Here is a 27,193-nt window from a genome sequence, read left to right as displayed (position 1 = left end):
CACACTTACTTCTATCTATCTCCTCATGTCTGTCTTATCTGTGGCTCAATAAAATTTTAAACGGGGCAATAAACAGCAAAAAGAAAGCGTTTAAACTACTAAAACAAGAAGGTATGTAATTACGGTATGTAAAAATCAGATAAAAACAGCAAAGATGGAGACAGAAAGCCTTCTTGCCGAAGAGAGTAAAACTAACCCTAAACTGTTCTTTAACCCCTAAGTGACCACCCATACAGGTTTATACCTCCTGGGCGCCTTGGTTGTATTCCACAGGGCCGTAAAAACATGCCAACAGTGTAAAGTAATGCCCCGGGGTCTCTGCATGGGACAGCTCCCTGCTATAAGCTGCCAGAGGTAGTTGATAGCCTGGAGCTGTCATGAGGGGCCACAGTGAGTAACCCCCAGTCATGCTATCGCCGTTATCCAATGGATTATGGCGATCGCATAAAAGTAAATAAAAAGTAAAATAACGTTAACGTTTCAGCTCCCTCATGGATCAGAACTTATCTTCTCTATCTCATCTATATTATTTTTATCTTTCTGTCTGTTTCAGGTCTATATATCTAGTGTATATGTGTGTAATACATACATACACACACACACGCAGCACTTTTTCTTTGAGCTAAAAGCAGGGCAGCTGAGCGGGAAGTAAATGAACCCCATTATAGTCAGTGGGCACTGTTGGGTTCCATCATAGGATGGAGCCGTTCGGCCGGGGGATTCCCTTTTCCTGCTCTCCAAAGTAGCAGGAAAATGGAATCCCCGCTACAGGTGTGAAGGTAACCTTATCCTGCTCCTTACAACTCCATCCTCCTCACCTCCCTCCATAGACTTCTATAGGCTGCAGCTGTAACTTGATCTTTCTGTATAGAAATATTCTTGTGTAAAGATATTATCAGTAAATATTTAGAGTAGGGGCAGCGGGAGGTGATCAGTGAGGATAGAAGAACTTTTAATTACAAATATATTACAAACTTTCTTATTTTCACTTGTGCTTTTGATTTATAGAAATACAATGTAATATAACAAAGGCTTGTGTCATTTATGTAACTAAATCAAATGTGTCCAGTGCATTCCCAAATCAAATAAATGAGGAAATCTACATATCTGGTTATGAAATGGTGAAGTCCTGCAGTTTGCACAGTGTTTCCCCTTAAACTTTTCACTTGCTGTTTACAGCTTCATATTCTTGTTAGAAAAATATTTTAGTCGCACTTTTAGTGTAAAACCAATAAGCCATTTCACGGCCTTGTCTGTTTTATTTCATCTGTCGTAAACTGAAAGCAGTTGTAATGACAGCCTGGACAGCGGCAGGGACGACAAGCAAATGTAAAGGAAAAACTTAAAGGGACTCTGTCACCTCCAATGAGCTCTGCAAGCTAAAGAACTGGACGCATAGTAGAAGGGGCGCCAAGTGCCAAGACCTAGATTCTCTCCATTTGCTCTGCTGTGCACCCACAAACCTACTGTTTTGCTTCATTATGTGCCCGCGCTCGGTAGTCCGCTCAATGAAGCAAGTGGCAGATTTGCATTCGCATGGCAAGGTAATGGGAAGGAAATGTAAGTATAAGAATTAGAACTTAGAATGCCTTCTACTATGTGTCTCTTACTTTAGGAGACTCATCGGAGGTGGCAGAATCAACTAAACGTCATTAAAGTATTGGGTGCAAGCATTGCAGGTTAGTGGGTATTCTTCAGAACATATGCAGTGATACATTGTCACTATCCTCTACATTGCCACAAAATTAGGTTTTTGATCAAAGGATACCTGTAACCATGTTCATGCTGCCTGAACCACATGTCAGGTGCAATCACCTTTATATAGCGCATGCATATTACATCACTGGGAATTTGGTTCTGTCCCCATTCGGGCTCACAATCTTTATTCAATTGTGTGTTTTAGAAGTGTGAGGATAAATCAAGGAAACCCATGCAAACACTGGGAAGAACATATAAACTATGCAGATGTTGTCCTTGGTGGGATTCGAACCAAGACCCCAGTGCTGCAAGGCAACAGTGCTAACCACCGAACTACCATGCGTATTGCTCGGCCAATCTACATGATGGCCTCTGCCCGAATGTAGATTGACAGCGTTGTCCCTATACACAAAAGGGGAGAGAGCTGTCAGACTACATGATGCGGGTGGGGAGAATCCAGCATGGCGCCACCTCCACGACTCGTAGCTCAGTTCCGAGTCTAACTCCACAGTATGTTTTTTTCTGGAACACCGCAGAATTTCAGAATAAAACATACACAGGGGCAGTGGGCATACCGGATCTGGGTTTATACTGTCCAAGGTTCGGGCAGCATGAACTTGGTGGCAGGTTTCCTTTACGCATACATATTTTTGCGCTATGAAAATTGACATTTTGCTGTGATGAAATACAATATCCAGTGCTGTTCTGCATTCCCTCATATAGATTTTTCAATATGTTTCTCAACATACATAGAAAGCCTTAATGATTCCTCCTTAACTACTTAGTATTTTTTTTAAGGTCGCCACTATACTTTCTGAACATACCTGCAAGTCAATAGGTTACGACCGGAGTTAAACTGAAGCTTCACCTATAATGAAAATGGACTCTGTAGTATAATGTAAAATCTATCATCTCTGTAACGACTTTAACCATTTCATTAGTTCTTCCTTCTCTGTGTAACTTGGTGTAGGAAAAAGCCTGTTTGAAACTTATCAACTTCATTCTTGCTATGGCTTTTGTACTTCTTCCAAATAGTCTGATTAACATATGAATACCTAACACTTCTATTCACTATTATTTACTTGCTGTATGAAAAAAAATATCAAAAAGCCAACAGCAGCTTGTTGATGGTTTCCAAACAAAAATTGCATAGAATAATAATAATGATGATAGGAGTATTTGTATTTCTGTTCTTTATACTTCTGTGAGAGTTCGAAAACATTCATTTTACTATGAATAGGCCGTAGTGTAATTTAAAAATGTGAAAAGGGACTGAAATTAAAATCAGTAATGAAAAGTTTGTTAGAAAAGCATATAATATATATTGACTATGGATCGAAATATCCTAGACCCCAGATTCTAATGGTAATTTAAATACTATGTCTCTTTTGTTTCTGCAGAACCGACTTACATTACTATGGCTCCACCAACGTGCGATCTTTTGATGAACTGCTCACTGACTGAGAAGGACTGCAGTTATGGATTCCGGTTAGATCATAACGGCTGCCGCATCTGTCAGTGTAAATCAAGTAAGTACGTTGGCTCTGTTTTGATCCATGCAAACTCTATTTACTTGTCCTTGTTTATTGGAATTTATGGTTTCTGTATAGGACTATTGCTTACATGTGGTTTCTGCCTTTTTCTACCGAATGTGAACGATTCTCCTTTGAACAAGCCATCGATGCATTTGTCTGTCTCAAGTGCGAACAAGCTAGCAGTGGCGTAATTCGCTCGATCACTCATTCATATGAGAATCGGCTCATCTAAAAGGAGCATTAGAGAGCCTTAGTAAATCTCTACCAGTGTTTCCATGGACAGATACAGCGCACCATTTCATATTACCGATGTATACTCTTACTTAGGCTTAAGAATTAAATTAGTCAACCATTACCCAATTTTTTTCTTGTTTAATTCTATTGCATGTATTATACTACGTTGTACAACAGTCTCAGATCTGTGACATGTCATTAGGAGCATCACTGCTTAGCGCACTTCTGCCAAAGACTTGAATGCCCTTAAGTAAGCCGGCAAACCTCATTAAGAGTCAGACTCTTTCTGGCAGCCAAGTCTCTGGCATTGCTTGGAGATTATGCCAGCATAGGCATAGTTAGAAAACCTGTTAAATCAACTGTGCAGATATCAGGCCTATTGTTATTGCCAGTTAGCTCTGAACATACAAAGTCTTAGGAATGCATAAGAGGAGAGGCTCATGCTGCTGCGATACTTTGGAGAGTCCAAAACTTGATGGCTAATGTGGTTCAGCAGTGCTGGCACTATGCACAGAGCATGCAATAACTATAGAGGAATACTGAGAATACAATTTTAGATGGTAGGAAAAGTAGGCTTTTTTATAGGCTAGAATATTGTATCTGCTAATTATTCAACAACATGGTTGGCAGTGTGAGTTGATTTTTAATATGGTGCCAGAAAATCCTCTTAAGTCATCAGTACTGACAGCTGCTAGGAAGAACATGAAGCAAATCTCAACAGTGGTGTTAATTTTCTCTAACCCGAACTGCGTTAGCAAAAATGATCTTGTAGCAGGTGTCCCAATGATCCCATCCATTCTGGTACCTGGAAGTCTAGCTCTACTAGAGAATGGCTCGAACTCTAAGTAAACGGAAGACTTTGATCTTGGGGACCATCGGCTTCTGATTTTACGAACGCTAAACTTTATATGCTAAGTTTTAAGACCTCTCGACAACTTTTTGTATTTTATGTCAATAAAATGCTTTTCCCAACCTTACCATTCCCTAATCAGACACAGTGGGGGGTAATTGATAAAAAAAAGATGATTATGTTTTGCGTAGCCACCAATCCTATTATAATGGCTTGGAAAATTAAAGCAACATCCTGATTGGTTGTTATGAGTAATCACTTTTACTTTTACTTTGCCCTACTTTTTAGAGCATTACCAATGACCATGTGTTAGGTAAGACAGAGGGGACATGAATTATATATTACTTGTAGTAAGTTGTATTAGGTGAGATGAAGATCCAAGAAGACAGGCCTGAAGAGCTCTTGCGTGTCGGTAGGAGCTGTTGTTCGGTTAGTTTATATTTGCAGTTAGTGAATCTATATCAGAGGTGATATTATAGCACTGTCAGTACTGCTCCTGCTTTGTTTCTTGTCTTGAATGGGGACAACAAATCATGCGGAGTAGCCGTGGCGTTCCATTTCCAAAATCTCGTAAAGTTCTGAGCTGATGGCAGAAATGTGGTTTGCTATCTTTGAAGCCTTGTACAAAGGAAGTTTGTTTGCGGAGATAGAGCCACTTTCTGTTATCTGTGAAATATCAAGGATTAGAGCAAAACTGCTATAAAGCATATACATGGAAGAAGAAGATATGTCACTCACAGCATGGGGTGTCAGAGAAATCTTCTTATGCTCACATCCGCAGCGCATAATTCTATGTCACCTCTGTCTAGGTTCCAGGTCAGTACTTTTTGTCTCAAAATCTACACCTATATTTATAGCTTTATGAGTGGTAATGGTTTTTTTTTATAGGTTTCAAATATAAACCTAGCTCTGCAAGTTACCATTCGTTATGTAGGCCATAGTTCACACTAGAACTTTTCCTATTAGGAATCAGGTGGGTAACTAGAATCCTATGGGCCGCATATCACTGACCAAAAGGAAAAATGATAAGGAAGTTAAAAATTAACTTATATTATTATTAGGCCTCATTTACATCAGCTCATAGGGCTCTGGATCATTTCCATTACTCAGCTCCATCCTCAGGGCAAGAACTTGCTTTGCACTAAAATTTTGAGACTTTGTGTCCTCCATGCCACTTTTCTGAAAAGGGGGTGTGATTTTTTGGGAGAGGCCATGTTCCAGAGATTTGGACCTGGCATATATTTCTGTGAAAGCACATGGAGGAGCCGAAATGTATTTAATACATGAAGAGGTGTGCACCACCTCATATATTAGGCGCATTGTGCGCTGATGGGATTAATGTTAACACTGGTGTTTGAAATGCTGGTCTTAATAGATTTTGCACAATGTGGCTGTAAAACTATATTCTGTGCATGATGATATATGTCTATATGATATATTATAGTTTTTTATGAAGAAAAACCTGGTATAAAAAAAAATCACAAAGCTTGTTCAAAAATTGTGTCACTTTTTGTCATCTACACCACATTAGGCACATTGTGTGGCAGCGAGGATAATGTTAAAATTGAAATAATGGATTTTTTAAATTTCCCCCATAGTTAACAAATAACACCACTGTACAAGGAACAGATATTACTAAACAAAACCCAGTGTAGCAAGGCTTATAATACACTATACAAAGGAGAAATATAACTGCCACACCATGACCACTACATAGTGTCTGAACAATGCCCCCATATTAAGATCTATAATACCACCATACAGTTACCATATAGTGGTAGAAGTCATTTCACACAAGCACTTTGCAGACAGTATAAGTGAATACAGCAGAGGTGTGGTCCCCCCCACTCAAATAAAGTGGCAAGGCTACAGGCTCTGAGGCAGCGTTAGAGGAGCTATCTGGTTGGTATCATATTTGTAGCTGTTACCATGCAAATAAAGGTTGTGGTTATAGAATTAGGACCGGCTTGTAAGCTGGTTTAAAGAGGGTTTCCAGACACAAATACTATTGATGATCTGACCCTCGGCTGGGGTCTGTCACTAGGGAAGCTGGTCGATTAGCTGAGCAGGTGCATGCTGTCAGCGCTGCTATATACAGGTGTCGGAGTGGAAGCTACTGTTCCGCCCGCTGTGTAGTGGCCAGTGCATGTAACTTCAGGAGCACCCATTGATCGATCGGTTTCCCAATTGGCAGACCCTAGCTGATCAACTATTGGTGACCTATCCGGAGGATATAAGACGTGCATATCCTGTTGAGCAAACAAACCATACTGGGATGACATTTCTGCCCTCCCCCTCAAAAAAGTTGCTACACCTTAAAAGAAAAAAAACTATTTCTTTTCTTGCTTCTCATCCATTTTTAAATAGTTGATAATGACCCCCTCAGCTACTGGGCTCCAAAGCTTATCCTAGTAGGTATGCCTTCGTATGTAGCGCCGCAATAGCAGAATGGCGTTGATACGATACTGTACAGATACCCTCAGGGTGCAATTGCTGGTTAACAATATTCACTTGTTATACATTATAATCCAAAAGCTGCAGCCGAGTGGAAATGTGAGAAACATAATGCATAAGATAACAGCAAGGGATTTGATAATAAGGTGTTATGGGAGAGCGAAGAGTGTGGTGGGAAGCAGTTAAGATCTATCCACAGGTATTAAGAAAATATTCTACAGAGAAAGATCAAAAGCAATAAGGCTCATTTACAAAGGAGCAAAGTGCAGATCACATTCTGTTTTATCTCACTGTTATGTCTGCAGCTGGATTTGGAGGGACGATGCATATAGGTATATATATATGTTATTGACTGATAGGAAAGGGTGATTTTAGATGGACCAATTATCATTCAAACTAATGAAAGTGAACGCTGATCCTTCGGCCTGAACACAAGCCAGCAATTGAACGGCGAACAACCATCGTTCGTTTCCGTTCGTTGTTCATTTTATGCAGGCATAAAAACCATAGTTGGCTTGTTCGGTTTAAACAGCAATCATTCAATTCTTCTCGTTCACTTAAAAAGCGAATGTTACATATTGAATGATTCTCATTTAAACAAACCAACATTGCATTTGCCTGCCTAAACAGGCTGCACGGAAGCGAATAAGTTAACGGTGACGTCACTTGCTCGCTCAAACGTGAATCGGCTCGTCTGAAAGGACCTTACTTTAGGCTCAGCGAATTGTAGATGTTAGAGAGACGCTACTCCATTGTTCTGGGTCTTGGAGAACAGATGGGGGTCAAGTTGTTCCTATTCTGTTAGTGTCCCCGGTTTATCACAAACGTTGGTTCATCGGACAGTATCTACTAGAATACAAGGTAAAGCATGTCAGCCAGCATTAGTAATGACCCTCCTATGAGGATTCAATTATATATACCCTTCCTCTGTTTACAACACTGTGCAATTCAAAACCCGGTTGGCTCTATTCCCACTGTTGCTAGGAAAGAAACCTGACCGATTGATTACAAGTCAATAAGATCCGTCAGAGCTATCCTGGCCTGTTAACAGTACAGGACATGATAGTTATGTAATGCAAGTTACTGCATTCTTATGTGCAAGTGTTCTACAACTTTCTAATCTTCTTTGATTCCACTTCAACTCCTTACCATGATATTTTCAAGATCTATGCTTGCTTTCAGTAAAGGCGCATTTACACGTAATGATTATCGCTCAAAATTCTTTCAAACGAACTAAAATGAGCAACCATTATGTGTGAATGCTGCCACTGTGCGTTTTTTATCTGAAGGAGGATTCTAAAGTGAACTTTAAATCTACCCTTCAGCCACAGAGAGATAAAGTATCTCTCAGCAGACCACATGCTGTGTTCTCCTCAGGAGTTCGGAGATTACATTGTATTCTGCTGGCAGCCCAGATGAGAACAATGCAGCTGTTTGCACAGCAGGGCTTGTGATTAGTCACATGCTGGGCACTGCAAACAACTCCTGGAGGTCCATTTACATGCAAATGAAGATGATGAAGTGTTAATGGATATTAGTGTCTATTAACACTTTATGCAAAAAGATCTCTACAACTTTCATTCTTTCAATGGATGGGCCTTTAGTGGGAACATTCATTGTTGCAGATGTAATATTAAATATTTGCTACATTTGTATCCACTCTACACAATCCTAGGTGATCTAAAGACAACAGCAACATCAGTAAATACTCATTAATTCAGCCAGTTTACCTCATATTGGATTGCCAAGATTAAATACATTGTAGCAAATTTACTTTAGCCCATCTTAAGTTGCCAGACTCTGGATATAAGTAAGGCCGGCCTGACACACCAACATGCAGCAACTGTGCAATGACATGAGTACTTGCTGCGTGCTGCCAACCCAAATGCACTATCTCGGCTTGCTTGCATGTGCAATTCCCGGCAAAATCACGCGAGAAGTCAATAGGCTTTTGGCGTCGCGTGTGGAAAAACTATGTGCGCAACATGCAATGATAATACAACCGCGTGAGAGCGGCCTAAATAAGAATGCGTTCATTTACCAGCAGCAAACGGAAATTCTGAAAATGGTGAGGAATCGAATCACAAGGTTGTTAAGATGCAGGGGGTTTTATTATACAATGATCTTTTATTTACATAAAAAATGCCCCCCCCTTTCCTTAAACTATATTATTACATTTATTGTTACATCATTTTCTTTTGAAAAATTGGAACATTTAAACCTTGAAATGGTTAAACTTTCCCAGTAATTAACATTCATAGCATGGCTAGCTGCTTTTCTTGCTGTTGCTGTGAGAAAAGTAACAGAATTAGTATGGATTTGCATTTCTAAACACGTTTCTGTTTGTAGGAAAGGCAAACAGATTAGGAAAGTGCTAATAAGTTACTATTTTAGCTATGAAAATATTGTCGTATATGCTATTATGGAAGCCTAGACTAGTCACAAAAATATTGATTTAGTTTCCTGCGAAATCATCACACTTGGTTGGTACCTTAAGGTCCGTTTACATGAGCCGGTCATCAGGCCGAACGTTCCTATAAACGCTCGTTTGGAGCGGTGTGAACGATCAGCTATTTTAGCTATCATGTGTACATGAGGAATAGCGGTATTTATTGCTATTATATGACTTTGTGCATTTATCACTAGGTTTTCCCTCTAGGTTCCATCTCTAATTGCAAGTTTTCACTGAGTTGAGCTCCTGTGGTCGGAGACAAGCTGTCGCTATATTTCCCATACATGAGACGAGATCCTGCTCTGCTGACATTCTCTCACAAAGAGACACAGGAGCATGGAGGACAGTATAGAGAAGTACTGATCAGTGTTTCTGTGGATCCAGCTCAGGGGTGAAATAGCAACTTAAAACACTAACTTCAAGCAGCAGCAGTGTCTCTGTGTGCAGCTGCACTCTATTCCTTCCCCTCCTCTCTCCATACAATTCTATGGGCAGTAGCTGTAACCTGATCTCTCAATGAAGCTGAAAATCCTCATCTCTACCTCCATCAAGATGCATTTGATCCTTAAATTGAGAGTGATCAGGAAGTGAAGGGGCCAGGAAGGGATTCCCATAAGTTAACGAAGAGGCATTTTTCTATTATATACTACAAAGTTTCTTAATCTAAAGGCTGGTTTACACGGGCCGATGATCGCTCAAAGAACAGTTTGAGTGACAGCTTTCAGCGATCATTTTGCATAAAGTATTAAGTAGCTACTCAGCTACTTAAGTACCAATTAGATGTGCAAATGAAGCCTTCACTGAATGCAGTTAATAGACTGAGGGCTATTATTCTTCAATGGGAAACAATGCTATCAGCACTCCCCATGGAGAACTGCTGATAAGGCTGACTGACGATTTTTAGGTTGGACTGAATTTAACGATCATCTAGCAGGGCCTGAAAAGCGCATGATGGGCGCACATTTAAACGCACCAATTATCGCTAAAATGAACGCCTTCCCCCACAAATGCTGATGTGATACAGCTTCAAATGTGTAGTTGCAATGGCTGAATTAAACACATCTGTTAAATGGAATAACTTCCATTTGTGTCTATCCCCCTATCAAAAAAAGCTGAAGCTAGATGGAATGGAAGCAAACTGTAACTAATAAGTCCAATTAAAATAATTGTGGATTTTACTGGATCCGTCTCTTCCAATTTTTCTACTCTTAGGATGGAACGGAAAAACAGAAGACAAAATTCTAATGTGAATTAAAGTATTGTATTAAGGCTAGAGATGAGCGAACGTACTCGGTAAGGGCGATTTTCGCAATCGAGCACCGCGATTTTCGAGTACTTCACTACTCAGGTGAAAAGTACTCGGGTGCGCTGTGGGGCGGGGGGTTGCAGAGGGGAGTGGGGGGTAGCAGCGGGGAACAGGGGGGAGCCCTCTCTCTCTCCCTTTCCCCCCACTCCCCGCTGCAACCCCCCGCTCACCCACAGCGCACCCGAGTACTTTTCACCCGAGTAGTGAAGTACTCAAATCGCGGTGCTCGATTGCGAAATCGCTCTTACCGAGTACGTTCGCTCATCTCTAATTAAGGCCCATTTACACCAGCCGATGATCGCTAAAAAAAAAATCGCTAATCGGCAATTGTTTTAGCGATAAGTGGTGCGTGTAAATGTGCGCCCATCGTCCACTTTTCGGGCACTGCTGGCTGATCATTAAGTTCAGTCCAACATGAAAATCATTACTTTTATCAGTAGTTCTCCACGGGGAGTGCTGATAGCATTGTTTCCCCATGGAGAACAAAGGATCTGAGCATAGATAATGGCTTCCGGTTATTAGCTGCCTTCAGTGAAGGCTTCATTTGCATACCTAATTGGTATTTAAGTAGCTGAGTAGCTACTTAAATACCAATTAATTTTTATGCAAAATGATCGCTCAAAGCTGTCGCTCAAACTGTGGTTTGAGCAATCTTTGAGCGATCATCAGCCCGTGTAAACCAACCTTTAATCTGTCACACCAGAGCTTAATTACGCGCAGCGCTGATTATACTTTTCAAAAGTCAAGTCTCAGTGAATTAAACACATTGGGGGAATTTATCACGGGCTTTATGTCAATATTGGTGCACACGATATTTGTCCATAAGTTTGTGACTTTTTAAGCCTTTTGACACTTTTCGAAAATAGCACAAAAACTAGGTGTGGCTTAGTTTAAAGTAGGCTGGGTTTAGTGGCAGGAGTAACGCCTCTCACAGCCCAACAGATTTACTATAACTTGTGCCAAAAAATTGTCACAAATTATAGAGCAAAATCTAAGCTTATAGCAGGTATAGATTTTCAATTTCTGGGGCAATGACAGCCGGAGGTGTGCGAAATGGCTAATGATACTACTGAATGAACTTGTCACCATGTATTACAGTTCTGTAGATACTGACAAGGCTTTTATTTATTTTCAGGAAAGTGAGCTAGTAACCGTTTGGTTATTTTCTTATAAATATAAACTTTAATGTCATGGTTAAAAGATATACATCTAAATAAAATCACAGCGGGTAAGGACAATAGCTCCATTGACTATACAATACCACGTCTCATTGACTCCAGCTCGGTTGATGATTTGTGACTATAAAGAGAAAAGGTTTTCATATTAAAGTCACAACACCTCCTCTCGCTGTAATCAAATGGTGCTTGTCACAGACAAACCTATAAAAGGCTTCATGGGACGTGACAGACAGTAGAGTACCGCACAAGCTGTAATATGGCAGCACACAGAGGAGAACAAGGAAACCCATTACACAGTAAAATGGCCCTTGATTGTTTTAGTCTGATTTTTTTCTCAATCCATTAAGTTATTATTACTATTCACAACATTTAACTTGCAGTTTTCCTTTATTATGGAACAAGACGCTTTTCAAGCAGAACTAAATATTAAAGAATGAAAATATTAACATTCTTTTTCCAGTTGCCCTTATCTTTCTGTTACTGTATATAGAATATTTATGGGAATTCCTATAGTCACTGATTGCAGGTTACACTATCATTTCATGTCAGTGTGTAGACCTCATTAATAAAAGGCATTCCCAGAGTTTGAAGCAAAAACTGTTTAAGGTCTATGACAAAAACAGTTATTACAAAGATCTGAATGATAAATGCCAGCGTGTTCCCGATCTCCATATACGCATGTGAAAGGTGGACACTCAGGAAGGCAAATAGAAGGAAAATTGATGCTTTTGAACCTGGAGAAGAATGCTGCATATACCTTGGATGCCCATAGTCACCAACAAGATGGTCTTAGAGCATATCAATCCAAAAATATCACTAGAGGGCAAAATCGCCAAACAGCGGCTCTCATACTTTAGACTTATCATGCGGGACAATTCTCTGGAAACAACATTGATGCCCGGCACAGCTAGTGGGTTGTGAAGAAGAGGGCACCAAAGAACATGCTGGCTGGATGCAATCAAGGCGGATACAAACATGGAAGAACTGAAAGAAGCGGTCAAGGATAGGAAAGCATGGAGAGTGTTATCCCATAAAGTGACTAAAAGTCGACCTCAACTGAACAGATAATTGTCATTAAAAAAAGTTACTTTTGTCTGTGAAAACTCCAGTGGCTTACAGTAGTTTTTCATTCATCTGAGTCTCATGGTACCAACTACCATATATTCATCTAAGTAAATACCGCAATACACATTAGACAAAAGCCATCCATTGATAGTAGTGGCCAACTGTTGAATGCCTATGGGATCCTCCTGACTTTCCCCTTAACAGATAATGTTTGGGAGAAGAAAGATTTATGCTGAGTTTACATGGGACGATCGGGCAAATGTGTGTCCTCGCTCCAGTGCTCCTGCACAGGAACTAGTAGTGCTGGCTTGCTCACAGAGCGGCCAGCAGGGGGACGGGGCAACTGCAGGAGATTTCTCTCCTCTCGCTCCCCCATCATTTATGCAGCATAAACGATGGACGATCAGCTGATCACTCATCGTTCAGTGTACATAGCGTCCATTCATTACTGAAGGCCACTATTTACACAGTACTGAAGGCACCTGCACGGGAGCTAGTATCATTAGCTCTCAGTGGGAAGGCTGCAGGAGATTTCTATCCTCTCGCTTCCCAGCCCCTCTCCATTGACATATGTTATGTCAATGGAGAGGGGTGGGGAGCGGGAGGAGAGAGATCTCCTGCAGCCTTCCCGCTGAGAGCTAACAATACTAGCTCCCGTACAGCAGCACGAGAGCGAGTATGTGCATGGGCGAGTGTCTGGCATCGTTTGCCCGATGCTCTTCCTGTCTAAAAGGGCTCTTAGCGTGCTGAATTTCAATACCCTATCGTTTTGTTTTTCCTGGAGATAAGCCACCACTGGAGGTGTCTAGCCGTGGCTGTCACTATTAGAGATGAGCGAGCATACTCGCTAAGGGCAATTGCTCGAGCGAGCATTGCCCTTAGCGAGTACCTGCCCGCTCGAGAAAAAAGGTTCGGGTGTCAGCGCGGGGGAGCGGTGAGTAGCGGCAATCAGCAGGGGGGAGAGAGGGAGAGATCTTCCCTCCGTTCCTCCCCGCTCTCCCCCGCAGCTCCCTGCCCGCCGCTGGCACCCAAACCTTTTCTCTCGAGCAGGCAGGTACTCGCTAAGGGCAATGCTCGCTCAAGCAATTGCCCTTAGCAAGTATGCTCGCTCATCACTAGTCACTATGTATCTGCCCAATCAAACTCTTACAGCATTGGCTCATTCAAATAATAAATCGTTTGGTATAAACGAACCATAGGTCTATAAATGTACTTTTCCTCAAGCATGTTACTGTACAATAAGGATAATGATGGGTGGCTTCCCCTTTCTTCAGGATTGGTGCCACTTTTCGAGTGACTAGAATATTGGTACCTATAGAACCAATATGCCAGTGGTAGGCAGCTGCCTATGCGGCACAAACAGCTGAGATTTTAAAAGAAAGCACAGGCAAGTTTAATCCATGTAAGATATAGTGATAATATTGCATTTTAGATAATTATAAAGTTTCTTATATTCGTCTGTACTATTGATTTATGCAAAGCAAGTTGAAAGCACAGTGACCATTTATGATCACCTTGACAGTTATTGTCATTTCCAGACATCTTCGCTTCATGTATACCAATGAAGACAACATTGCAAAAATGCCATTTTTGTAGCATTAACATTTAATACTGCTGTGCATCAATGCTGTGGAATGGTTGATGGCATCTTTGTATGCATGGGATAAAATCGTCCAGAGGTTAAATCTCTGGACACCAGTTTCCATTCCTAGCAGCAGTTACGGAGTTGAAAGCTGAATGAGTATTTTTTTTTTTTCAATGGGCGTAAATAATGAATTTTTATTGCATTTGTACTCTGAAAAAGCTTTTTCAAATTTTGGAATCTGAAGGCGTAATCATATTGTAAATCGCAAACCAAACAAATGACCACTGGACCCTAAAGTGGTCTTTTCAGATATGAAACCTATGCCTCTATTTTTACTTGGATATTTTTTTCCTGACATTGCCCTAGAGCTGCATTAAAGGCAGAGTTTTACTTTCTGATTGCGTTGAGCTCTAACAGCATTTAAAGAGTTGATCTCACAAAGACTACACCTTTCTAAATGTTTGCTGGGTCAGACATCAGCTGATCAACAAAGGTCAGACCTGATCTGGAATACTGTGTCCAGTTCTGGGCATCCCACTTTAAAAAGACACAGTAAAACTGGAGCAAGTTCAGAGAGGTACCAGGATGGTGAGCGGTCTGCAAATCATGTCCTATGAGGAGCGGTTAAAGGATCTGGGAATGCTTAGCTTGTAAAAAAGAAGGCTGAGAGGAGACTTAATAGCTGCCTATAAAATATCTGAAGGGCTGTCACAGTACAGAGGAATCAGCCCTATTCCCATTTGTACAAGGAAAGGCTAGAAACAATGGGATGAAACTGAAAGGAGGAGACACAAATTAGATATTAGACAATGAGGGTGATCAATGAGTGGAACAGGTTACCACAGGAGGTGGTGAGTTCTGCTTCAATGGAAGTCTTTAAACAGAGGCTGGACAGACATCTGTCTGGGATGATTAGTGAATCCTGCACTGAGCAGGGGGTTGGATACGATGACCCTGGAGGTCCCTTCCAACTCTACCATTCTATGAAAGGTACGGCTTCTCAAACACCCAACGGTTAGATGTTATTCGAAACAAAGCAACTTCTGTCCAACCCAGCTTGTACTGACAGTGGGCCAGACAATTAGATCCTCGACAATTTGCTATTGATGACGTATCCTGAGGATAGGTCATCAATAGTAAAAAAAAAAAGTGGCAAAACCCCTTCACGTCTTTCAAGTGTTTACGACGTGTTACTTAGAGGACTGTAAGTCTGTCATAGAAGCCGTGCTCTCTTTATATTATAGCACCGGTATGGTTTAGTATCCCACTATGAGTTTATATCCTCTTTAAATCAGGCTCACAGGCGGTGGGTCTAATAAATTAGTTAGCAGAAACAAGATTTCATGGCTTTGACACATCATCTGTCACCAGTGCTAAGAGGTTCAGCAGTCCAGCCAGAGATTAATGCGGAAGAATACCTGAGTGACTCTTAATTGAGGAATACATTTCATGCAGGTAAATTACTTTGAATAAAGGGTCTCTCTTGTAGACTCACCAGCATTGAATCTTTGTGATTGGAAACCTGAGGGATCAATATGACCTTGTAAGAAGCAGTAGTGGCAAGCATGCATAAACACCTGTACCACTCTGACCCAGCAGGGGTCTGTTCTCATTAGAGAGAGCAGAGCGGAGTACAAATAAATCACTGATTGTGACTGCATCCAGCAGGGTGCCATCATCCTTGAACACATTATATACAATCAGTGGGCTTTCATGCCCAGCAGTTAAGTGCCTCTCACTGTGGTCAAATTAACATAGCCACTAGGATAGGACCCCTCTCTGCAGAGGTTAATTGTTTCTTTCTGTGATTTTCTGGGAACGTGAAACAGGAAAGTATCAGGTGGTTTCATCGGTAGAATATGTTGCAGCTTGTCAAAGCGATGCAAGCCATTATTGAGGTTTGTGTAAATACCTGTATGGTGTTTTTGAAGTTCACATTTAGAATAGTACCAAGTAAAACTACCTTTAATTAAGCACAAATGTATCACAAAAGGGACCTAGTTTCAAGGGACTCCCTCCTTTTTCTCCTTGCATATCATAAATAGAAAGTAATCCTTTAATCATTATCAATTATACCTACTGGGCTTTCATCTTACTGCTGCATGTAGGAAAATTGTGCTCTTGCCTTTAGCTCGCCGATTCCATTATCAGGATATTCGCAGTTTAAAATGATGAGCGTGTTATCTGTGTCCTAAAGCATCTCTTACAGAGCAGAGGAAACTACTGTTCTATCTGTCAGCGAGGCTATGGAATCTTCCTGGCACAGAGAGCTTGGGTCTTTCTCTTCTCGCTCTACACAGCAGTGGTATCATAGGAGTTTGTCGCTGATCATTGCTTTATTTATACATCATGTGTAAAAGGGAAGCTGGAAATACAACCGTCATTTCTGTAGTGAATCATTATAGTTTGTCTCACTTTCTAAAGATACCTTTAAACGGGGCAACTAATGTTCAAATGGTCACTCAAAAAAGTTAATGTACGAACAACAGTCATTCGTTTGCTTTTTACACAGAGAGATCATTGTTCATTAGTTGGCCAAAATATTGTTCTTAGAGGGGATCTCCGTGCAAATTCGTTCAAGTATGAACAACTGTAACTTTACACCCGATGACTTGATTAACCAGCGAATATTTTTTGGAAAGCTGAAACAAAACAAGTCGTAACTTATTGCTCGGCACCCTGTCCAGGGCCACATTTATACTGAACAAAGTAGAGTTTGAATTTGTTCTTTCGAGCAATTATTCCGCGGATAGTCATCCCATGTAAAGGTACCTTTAGGCCGGGTTCACGTCGGCACTGGAACCTCCGTTCAGATGTGCCTTTGTAGATTCGGCACTACATGCAGTGCTTTTTCTCATGGTAAAATGCCAGCCAGCTGAGTGAAAATCAAAAGGACCCCACTATAGTCAATGGGGTTTATTCAAAGCTGTTCGGTTCCGTCATAAAACGGATCCGTTCGGCCAGGGAATTTCCCTTCCCTGTTCCCCGAATGGAGTAGTAAAACGGAACCCCGCCGCAGATGTGAAAGCAGCCTTAGTAATAATAATTTGCTAAATAACCTATGGCTTACACAAGCAGGTTCCCAAGTGCTGGCAACATAAACTGATATGCATCTCCAGTTCTTCTGGTTCAGTGTCAGGGAAGTGGCAATATAGAAGCTGCTACCCACTACTGGATAGAGATAGCAAGATACGTTATTTGTGGTATATTGGTAGGGGTAGGCAAAGGAGGAATCTATCTGAGGCTTCTTATCTACCTTCTGGAGTTTTCTTTTTGTTTGACCATTTTACATTAAATCTATATAAAACGTTGAATAACTTTTTATAAATGTATTGCATTACTTATGCCGATTCTTGGTTGCAGCCTGTATCACAGTACTGCAGGGTTCACATCTGGAATCTCCCAGCATTGTCTGCACAGAGAACTCTGGTCATCCTTGGTTGGTTATCATGGAATGAACATCTATTGCTGCGTTTAGACGGAAATTATCGTTCAAACAAGCGAAAGGGAACGATAATCATTCAGTCTAAATGTCAGCCAACGATTGATCAACGAATGAGAATCGTTCGCTTCTCATTCAGTTTCTGCAGACATGAAAATCATTGTTGACTTGTTCAGTTAAAACCACAATCATTCAGTCCTTGTATTAACTTATACTATAACTGAATGAATCTGAATGATTCGCGTTTGAACAAGCCAACAATGCATTTGCGTGTCTAAACAGGCTGCACGAGTGCGAACGAGTTATTGGTTACGTCACTCCTTTGCTCGTCTAAAAGCGCCATATCCAGTGTTACACTAGTCAGATGGGATTTTGTGACAATGGTACAGTACTAGGCTCTGAGCTACCATTTTACCTTGGAAAGCACAGGCCAGGCCATGTTTAGTTTGACAGAAAATAATACATTCCTGCTAAGCACTTTGAAGAACACTTCATTCGTTGTTCCAGATGTATTTTGCCAAATCACTTGATTCAGCCTTGTGTCCTTGATGAAATAGCTGAGTAGAGAAATGTGAAATGACGGATCATCACTAACAGGTCAGCAGTTCAGCTTGCTGTCAAGCATCTCCTGGCAACTTTTTGCTGCTTCTCCACGTGCATGACAAGAGCTTTATCTTACCGACACTATGACTCGTCAGTACATCGGGCTAAACATTTTGGAGAATGGCAAAAAATTGAAAAGGAGGTCAAATATGTGTCCTCTCATAAATAATTCTCTGCTACATACAAAATAAAAGCTTTTTGATAAATGTCCAATTTCTTACACATTATTGAGTATCTGTATACTAATAATGTTGCAATACAACTGCCGAAACTGTTGTTTTTTGAACATTAAAGCTTACAGCAAATCTAGTAAAGATCATAAAAAGAAAACAATTCACACCCCTTTTGTTTTCTCTTTCTCTCTTTCTCTTTGTCTTTCTTCCTTCTCTTTCTCTCCTCTGTTAAAGGGGTTCTGACATGAAAAAAAAAAAATTGTACTCACCTTGCCTGGCCTGGCCCGATCGCCAGGCATGTCCCCTCCAGCCGGCATCTTCTTCTGTGCCTTTAAAGCAGAGCAGGAGCGGTCAAAAAGACCGCTTCCTGCTCTGGTCCGTCCGTCAGGCACTTCCGAGGTCAACGGACGGACCGCCACAGCAAGCACGTCACAAGCAGTGCTTGCTGTGGGCGGCCCGTCCGTCCTGGCTGAACTCCGGAGTGCTACGCATGCGCAGTGGAGACGCAGCCCGTCCTGACTCCTGTCAGAGGGCACCTCTCCACTGCGCATGCGCGCGATCCCGGAGCGGCGCGGCTGCTGGAGGAAGAAGACTGCCTGCCGGGAGGCATACTAGCACTTTCTGCTTAGGTTAAGCAGCGCTGCTGATTAGAGCCACCTGATTGGCTCTTCAGCACCACGTGACTGCACAGCGTGCACCAATCAGGTGGCTCTAGTCAGGCTGCTTAACCGAAGCAGAAAGTGCTAATATGCTGCCGGGAGATGACCCCCCGATGTCAACAACAACAGGAGAACCGGTAAGTATAAGATTTTTATGCTTTAGCAGCCATTAACCCATGGGTTCCCTGGGTCCATTAGGCAGACCAGGGAACAATGGCTGCTAAAGCATAAAAAAATTATTCATGTCAGAACCCCTTTAAATTTCTTTCTACTAACCTATCAATATTAAACCTATATAGAGTTCAATTTGGTTGTGTTACAAGTTGTAACTAAGATATTGCCTTCTTTTGGTTTGAGAACAGAGATGTATAGTTATCTATTTCATTATAATAACCTTAGTAAACTGGATCCATAGATTAGACAAGGTAGAAGCTTGAATTATTGACCTCATAAGGCAGTGGTGGTGAACCTATGGCATGCGTGCCAAAGGCGGCACGCGGTTGTAGAAAAACGGAGCAGCACCACAGGTCTTCCAAAAAGCTGTTGTTTTTAATTTAATCCATAAAAATGGAGCTGCCCCATTTTTATGGATTAAATTAAAAACAACAGCTTTTTGGAAGACCTGTGGTGCTGCTCCGTTTTTCTACAATCGCTTGCTACTATGGTCCCAGGAGTGGGGACCAGTGGAGCCTGCACACAGGACCCGCACCTCGCACCTTTGTATTTTGAGCCGTTGGCCGTGCATCACGTTAGTGAATATTGTCAGTGGCCGCGGCTCTGTGTGCCAGCAGGGAGGGCTCTGAGTGTGAGGGGCCACTATTACTACTGAAGGCCGCTGTGAAATGTCACTATTACCACTGGTGACTGCTGTGGGATGTCACTATTATTACTGGGGCTGCTGTGGGTGGGTCACTATTACTTCTGGTGGCCGCTGTGGGGGGTCACTATTACTACTGGGAGCCGCTGTGGGGTGTCACTATTATTACTGGGGCCGCTGTGGGTGGGTCACTTATTACTGCTGGTGGCCGCTGTGGGGGGTCACTATTACTACTGGGAGCCGCTGTGGGGTGTCACTATTATTACTGGGGCCGCTGTGGAGTGTCACTATTACTGCTGGGGCCGCTGTGAAGTGTCACTATTACTACTGGGGCCGCTGTGAAGTGTCACTATTACTACTGGGGCCGCTGTGAAGTGTCACTATTACTACTGGGGCCGCTGTGGAGTGTCACTATTACTACTGGGAGCCGCTGTGGGGTGTCACTATTACTGCTGAGGGCCGCTGTGGAGGGTCACTATTACTGCTGGGGCAACTCTGGGGGGGGTCACTATTATCGCTGGGGCCGCTGGGAGGTGGGGGTCACTGCAACCGCTGGGGCCGTCGTGGGGATCACTATTACCACTGGGGTTTTACACATGGTGGAAATGCTGCAGAATGTCCTCAGAGGAAATTTCCGTGGCAAATTCTGCAGCATTTCCGCATACAAAAAGCACTCAAAATCTGCACGCTATCTATTTTGAAGCGGCCCTGTCCTTTTTATAACAACGGAAGTAAAAATCATACATCGTGATAAACCCCGCCCTCTGACATGTTGGCACTTTGCGTTAAATAAGTGAGTTTTGGGTTGCAATTTGGGCACTCTGTCTCTAAAAGGTTTGCCATCACTGTCCTAGGGGATTTATCTCCTTCCTATAACAATACCACGCAAAAGTTGACTAATCAAAAGGAGAAATACATAAACTTAACTATGTTTTGAAACTACACAAGAAAATGTTATGGTTTAATGTTTCATACAATGTATACAGTCCTGCAGGACCTATTTGCTACGGTTTATTTTATTTTGATATATACACAAACTTAAATAAAAAGCGATTAAACATAAAAAGAAAAAAATAATCATATACAGTTTGCTATAGTTATTGCTTCTTTATTAATATTGTTATTGGTTTAGAACTAGTATGCAAAGGTGCAAATAATATATAACAGTGTTACTGCTGTAAAGTAGGAGAATCCCTTCCATTTGTGTTACTTCATAGATTTTGCAAATAAAACAATGCCTCTACATCCCCGTCTATTAGAAGGCAGCATTCCTGCAAGTCGGTGTCAGACCAGTTAACAGGCCTTGAGACAATGACTGGGAATATAAGCCAAAACCAGAGTCCTCTCCAGGAGAAGATAACCATGTACAGACAGACTGTTTCAGGGTTTCTGCCCCTCAACAGTGTGCCGTTGGTTGTTCTCTTAGCTGGGTGAGAAGCCTATGACGTGGGTCAGGAAGGGTATAGTTTCTCCTTAAGGAGAAAGTCTCCTCACCTTCTAGATTCTCTTACTAAGGAGACACATTACAAAAGTGAATTCTGAGAGCCTTTTTATAGGGCAATGGGGGAGCACTTTTACAGCCTCTGGTGGGAAGACCCAATGTCTAATTACAACTGTAATAATTTACATATATGCATATTGTCTCTGTAATAGAGTACTCTCATTATCTTCATCATTGCCCAATTTGTTTTAGTTTTTACTTGTAGCAGTTCCTTATCTACAAGGTCAGACAATACAACTAATCTCTGCTATGTCTCATTTCAGTACTTTAATTTGAGCGTATTTTCTGCTTCTTTTTAAAGGAGAGGAACTTTGCACTGGACTTATATCAGGTTGTGCCCTGGACTGTCCCTATGGCTTTGAGACCCATCTCCACAACTGTGAGATCTGCCAGTGCCGACCAAGGCCCAAGAAATGCAAGCCCGTGGTCTGTGACAAATACTGTCCGTTCGGCTACCTGTAAGTATTCACTGTGCTTTATCATTGTTGAGGAAATGTTAGTCTCATAAAAACTCGTAAAATTCTGGGATATGTCTCCCTGAAGCCCTCCAGCATGAAATAGTATTCTGAGCCAGAAACTCGCTGCATTTTAATAAATGTGCTGTCTGACAGAAGCGTCTGCAACCTCAATGTGTGCATATTTTTGCTAGAACAACTTCATTTATTACATTTATAGTACATCCCTGGCTGTTCTGTGCTGCTTAAGCAGAGGGGGTAACAGTGGTCCTCAACTGCTGTCTTGTGCGCATATGTATTACACTATCAGAACATCCTAATGTATTCTTTTTCCCAAAGCCCTGGTATCCTGCTAACCATTTGGCTGTACCTGCCAATCATACAACCATTCATCTGTTGTCAGTGGAAATTAAAATACCTGCTAGTATTACGTGCTTGTAGCAAGCAATGTTTTCCTTGTTTTAATGACTTTTCCTTCATGCATATTTCAAGCCTGATACATTATGTAATAATTTTTAATGTGATTAAAAAAAATGGAAGCAGTAAATTTCTATTACTTATTTATTGAAATAATTAAAATAGAACGCATGTGCTGTAAACATTACAAACCAGTAATATAGCAACATGCCCATAAAACTGTCATCATTCCTATTTTTTTCACTTTTTAGAACCATTAATGACAGTTATTGGTATGTAGCTAATATATTTGTCATCTCGCCAGCTTCTTCGTCTTCTGGAGATAGACAGCTTTTTCCAAAATAAGAGTACTCTATTTTCCCTGTACTCTAATTTTATATAAAAGTCCTAATTTTATATAAAAGTCAGACTAGCCCACCATATATTAGAGGATCTCTAGTGAGCCCAAGTAATAATAATCCCTCAAGGTCCAGTAGAAGACTACTTTATTTGGAGTAGAAGTTGGAGACAATTGCTTGCCTATAGGATCTGTTTCTTATGGGTGGATTCATATATCCTATTAGACCTGTTAGGCCAACCGAACTTCAACTTTGAGAAAGTTGGCTGTCGGATTGCTTTTGGCAAGGATATAGCAATTATAATCTGAAGTTGAGGACAATTCAGCGTCAGGTCCTGGAGTTGAGCTTCAACTTCTGGTCTTCTCAGTGCTCTCATTGATTTTTCAGTGATTTCCTTTCCCCCATAGTTGAACATATAGAGGCTTGTGTGTGGGAGTCGTTGTAATGCTATCATTAGCCTTCAATGTTTCATTTTTACTGTTTGTTGTTGTTTTTATGTAGCAAAGATATCCAGACAATATTATGAGGATCATTATTGTACGAGAGCATTCGCTCTGCTTCTAGAACATCGCACAAATAGTTGACAATACATTCACTTTAATGAAACTGTGATAGACCCTTAACGTTATTAGTGGCACACGTACTATATGGCTTGTATAAGATGATGAGCATAAAGAATAGACTCCTTTTATTGCAACAGTAAAGTTACACGGTTAAAGAATAAAAGCAGGAAAAATTTCCTTCCTGGAAAAATGTTAATCATGTAAGGAATGGTTTGACGTATGCAGTTTATTTTATGTTTTTGTTACATAGAATATGATTTCTAATCCGTTTTCTGTAGAATCTAGCACAACTTAATTATGTATACCTGATTTATACCTTACAGCATAGAGGCAAGGAAGAGCTAGCATTTCAGATCATATAAAATAACTGGTGCTTTCTCGCTAATTGGCGCTTTCTACCCATCTGGGCAATAATTTACCAGTTTATTTTCAAATGTCACAGTGCTACACAAAGATCAGACGTTTTACTCGGTGCAGCCGTGCATCAGAGCCGGACAACATTTGGTTTTGCAGCTGCTCTACTAAATCATTAGTGTAGATTGGGCAATCGGGCGACAGCTATCAGTGTATGGTGGAAGATGGCAGAGGAACTTCGGCATATTGCCATTGACCTGCAGTTTACTTATCTTCCTGAACGCCCTTTAGAAATTGTTCAGATGAGAGATTTTTATGCAAGGTGATTTGGCTGTAAAAGTGTGTATTTAAATTCTTGGAAAATAACAAAATAATTGAATTTCTGCCTCACTAGCAGGGTCATTACCAAGGAAAGAGATTGAGCGGAATAGATAAGGGAGAAGCAGATACCTGCTGTATTAGTCAAGCGCTTGCACAGCATTGCAAAGTGATTCCAGATATATACATTTGGCACAGCAAACAATAGTCCTTCTTCATACCATGTTGCTGATGTGCTGAGGGCACATAAAGACTTGCATAAATCTGTGATTTTTCTTCGCCCATAATCTGTTTTTATCTTTCTATGATAAGTTTTCTGGGAGAAGCAGGGCAGCAGAGGAATCAGTACCATATTCATGACACAAAACGAACGTGCTATGGATATGTAATTGAGGAATACGCTTACAGCAATGTACCTACCATCTAAAGCTCTCTATCTCCAGCCTACAGGATATAAAGACGCAAAAGAAAATAGGCTACCATTAGATATCATTAGACTGGAGAGCATTATGACTTTGCTGGCTGATACAATATATTGTCCCAGCTCTTGAGTGCTTGCTGCCCAGTCTGGGTCACATTATTCCCCTGCTAGTTCTGCGAAAATCGGCCTTTCTGAAAGTACAGTAATTTAATTTCAGTAGATTGTGTGAAGCAGCGAAGATCAGAAACTTTTCAAAAGGGTTTTGAAATATTGTTTCACACTTCTTATTTAGTTGTGCTTTATAGAAAATGTATTTTTTTTGCTGGACTGGTATATTATTTCAATCACATTTATCTAGCCCGTTTTCCAGTTTAGTTGATGGCATGATTTCGTTCTTTTTCCTGATAGCTTACAAGCTGAAATTCACCCCATAATTGTTTTGTGTTTGTGAAAGCCACTGAAGAATATATTGTGTGACTTAACAATAAGACCACTAAAGAACAAGTAAATGTACTGTTGTACTTCAAAGGATGCACAGCTCATAAAAGACAAATAATGTCATGATGTTTATAAGCGAATATTGTTTTAATACGAATCATCTCAACCACATTTGTCACCCGTTTTAGTAGAGTACTGGCATTATTAGAATTTGGACTCTAGTGGCATAGGTCACCTTGACTGCATACCTCTGACTGCTGATTAGCCTACTAAGGATGGGTCTGTTCTGAGAATGAGAGCCACTTTGGAACTCTATACCCTATGAAGTAGTTATTGGTTGCTAAGGGTGAAAGAGATTTTCTTTTAGACAACTTTCATAAGATTGTGGTGCCCGGCTACCCATGGCCCACCCTGTAGATGCTATGGTGATGATGAGTGAGTGGGACGTATAGCGTGGAGTGGTACATAATGTATACACATGAGGCAAAGTTTTTTTGATAACTGCACCACATCAGGCTAAGATGTATTTATATAGAAGTATTGGAAACCGAATACATAAGGGATGCAAGCAAAGATAGCAGGACACAGCTTCAGTTACTCACAAGGAGATTAGCGCCTGGAAACCCCTTTATTTCAAATATACGTAGGCCTGGAAAATTATGCACAGCAAACGGCAATTCTGGTCTCCTCAAGGTGGTAGGCAAGTGGAGAATGAAACTGATCCAAGTCCCATGGGGCTAATGGAGCAAATTTAGTTTTCTGCTATATGAGTCATAAAATTTGATGCATGCTATAATTCAGAATTTTAACTTCTCTTACCATTCTAGAACAGGGGCTTGGCTTGGCAGGCAGGGCCTCCCACAACCTTGCAGATCCATACTTCCATACTAATATTATAAATGTGATAGTAGCTGTGTCTGTCTGTTACATTTTCACAGCTAAACCACTAAAGAGATTTTGATGAAATTTGGCAGGGCAATAGCTTGCATCTTGAGGAAAGACATAGGCTACATTTTATCCTGAAAATTTATAGAGTTCTCTAGGGAGCGCTTTATAACGATTTATTTGGTGATGCACAGGTGCACCTCCACTCCGCCGTCGGCTCTGCAGCGTGGGGAAGGGGATGTACATCATAAGCTATGCCTACACAAATGGGCAGACATAGTTGCCACACGTATGCATTTATTAACAGAGATCAGCGGAGAGGGTGCACATCTTAAGCTAGGCTTCCCCAAATGGGCAGACACGTGAGGAGAGACGTCGTTGCCGCACATATGCAATTATTAAGCTAGCAGGGATACCCGGTGTTGCCCGGGATTAAAACTTGAACCAAAGACACATTATAATGGATTAAGATCTTAAAGCAAAAGAAGAAAGTGTTTTAATTCCATTCATTCCTATTTTACTGATGGATTTGCCTTTTTGAATTCAAAAGGCTGCAATTCACTCTTAAAAAAATAGCATTTGCAATGACAATCAATAAAGCTCAAGGGCAAACACTTAAGGTAGCAGGTGTACATTTAGATAAAGCATGTTTTTCTCATGGGCAACTGTATGTGGCATACTCATGTGTATACAGCCCACAAAACCTTTATATCCTTGCAAAAGATGACAAGACTAAAAATGTCCAGAACTGTGCTGACATAGCTGACTGCAGTTACATTCCTTTCACTATTTCACCTTTTTATGTTTCAATATACAGCAAAACACAGATTAAAAATATACAAATTCCACGCGGACGAAGTCACGAGTAACAAACTAGTTTAATATAACGTACACCAAAAACTGGCTTGTCCCCCCAGCCACCCCATCCCATAAAGCATATATGGTTGGTATACTGTACTTTTATCATCATTCAAAATATTTTTATTTTGTAGTCAACAACTTGAAGTACACAACTGCAACACAGTATGACGACTTTGCAGTGGACTAAACAAGAACTTTTGCCTTCAATACACCCTTATGCTCTTGCTTCTGCTCACTGCTGCATGGAAAATGCTAATTTATATACAGTAGATAAAGCATATCAAATGTTCATTTAGAATGTCCTGCCCTTCCACGACTCATAGTAATCAACCCAAATTGTCATGAATCAATTTACATGCTCATATGTTGCTGCATCAATAATAATTTTTGAAGGTTGGCAAGAAGTTAGTCATTATGATTAAGCAATTAATGAATTATTCACTTTAAAGCAGGCCATTGGCTGGTAATTAATTCCTTACCCTCCAGGTAGTTTCATGTTGTGAGAGGATTATTTTCTATTATAAACTAAACTGTTGCCTCATACTCATTTTAAAAAAATCATTTTTAATGAGTGTGGTTCCAAAGAAATTG

The 27,193-nt window shown here is 40.9% G+C and overlaps 1 protein-coding gene across 1 annotated transcript in view; it reads left to right on the top strand.

The window, feature by feature from the left end:
- Positions 1-27,193, top strand: part of CRIM1 (cysteine rich transmembrane BMP regulator 1) — a 650,425-nt gene that overhangs the window by 502,084 nt on the left and 121,148 nt on the right. The window contains exons 8-9 of the mRNA XM_066595879.1: positions 3,099-3,227; positions 21,854-22,010. Coding sequence (XP_066451976.1) covers positions 3,099-3,227; positions 21,854-22,010 — 286 coding nt within the window. The remainder of the gene's footprint in view (positions 1-3,098; positions 3,228-21,853; positions 22,011-27,193) is intronic.

The sequence above is a fragment of the Eleutherodactylus coqui genome, chromosome 3, assembly GCF_035609145.1.
Source record: "Eleutherodactylus coqui strain aEleCoq1 chromosome 3, aEleCoq1.hap1, whole genome shotgun sequence".
Lineage (NCBI taxonomy): Eukaryota > Metazoa > Chordata > Amphibia > Anura > Eleutherodactylidae > Eleutherodactylus > Eleutherodactylus coqui.
This window is presented reverse-complemented; position numbering and strand designations above follow the sequence as displayed.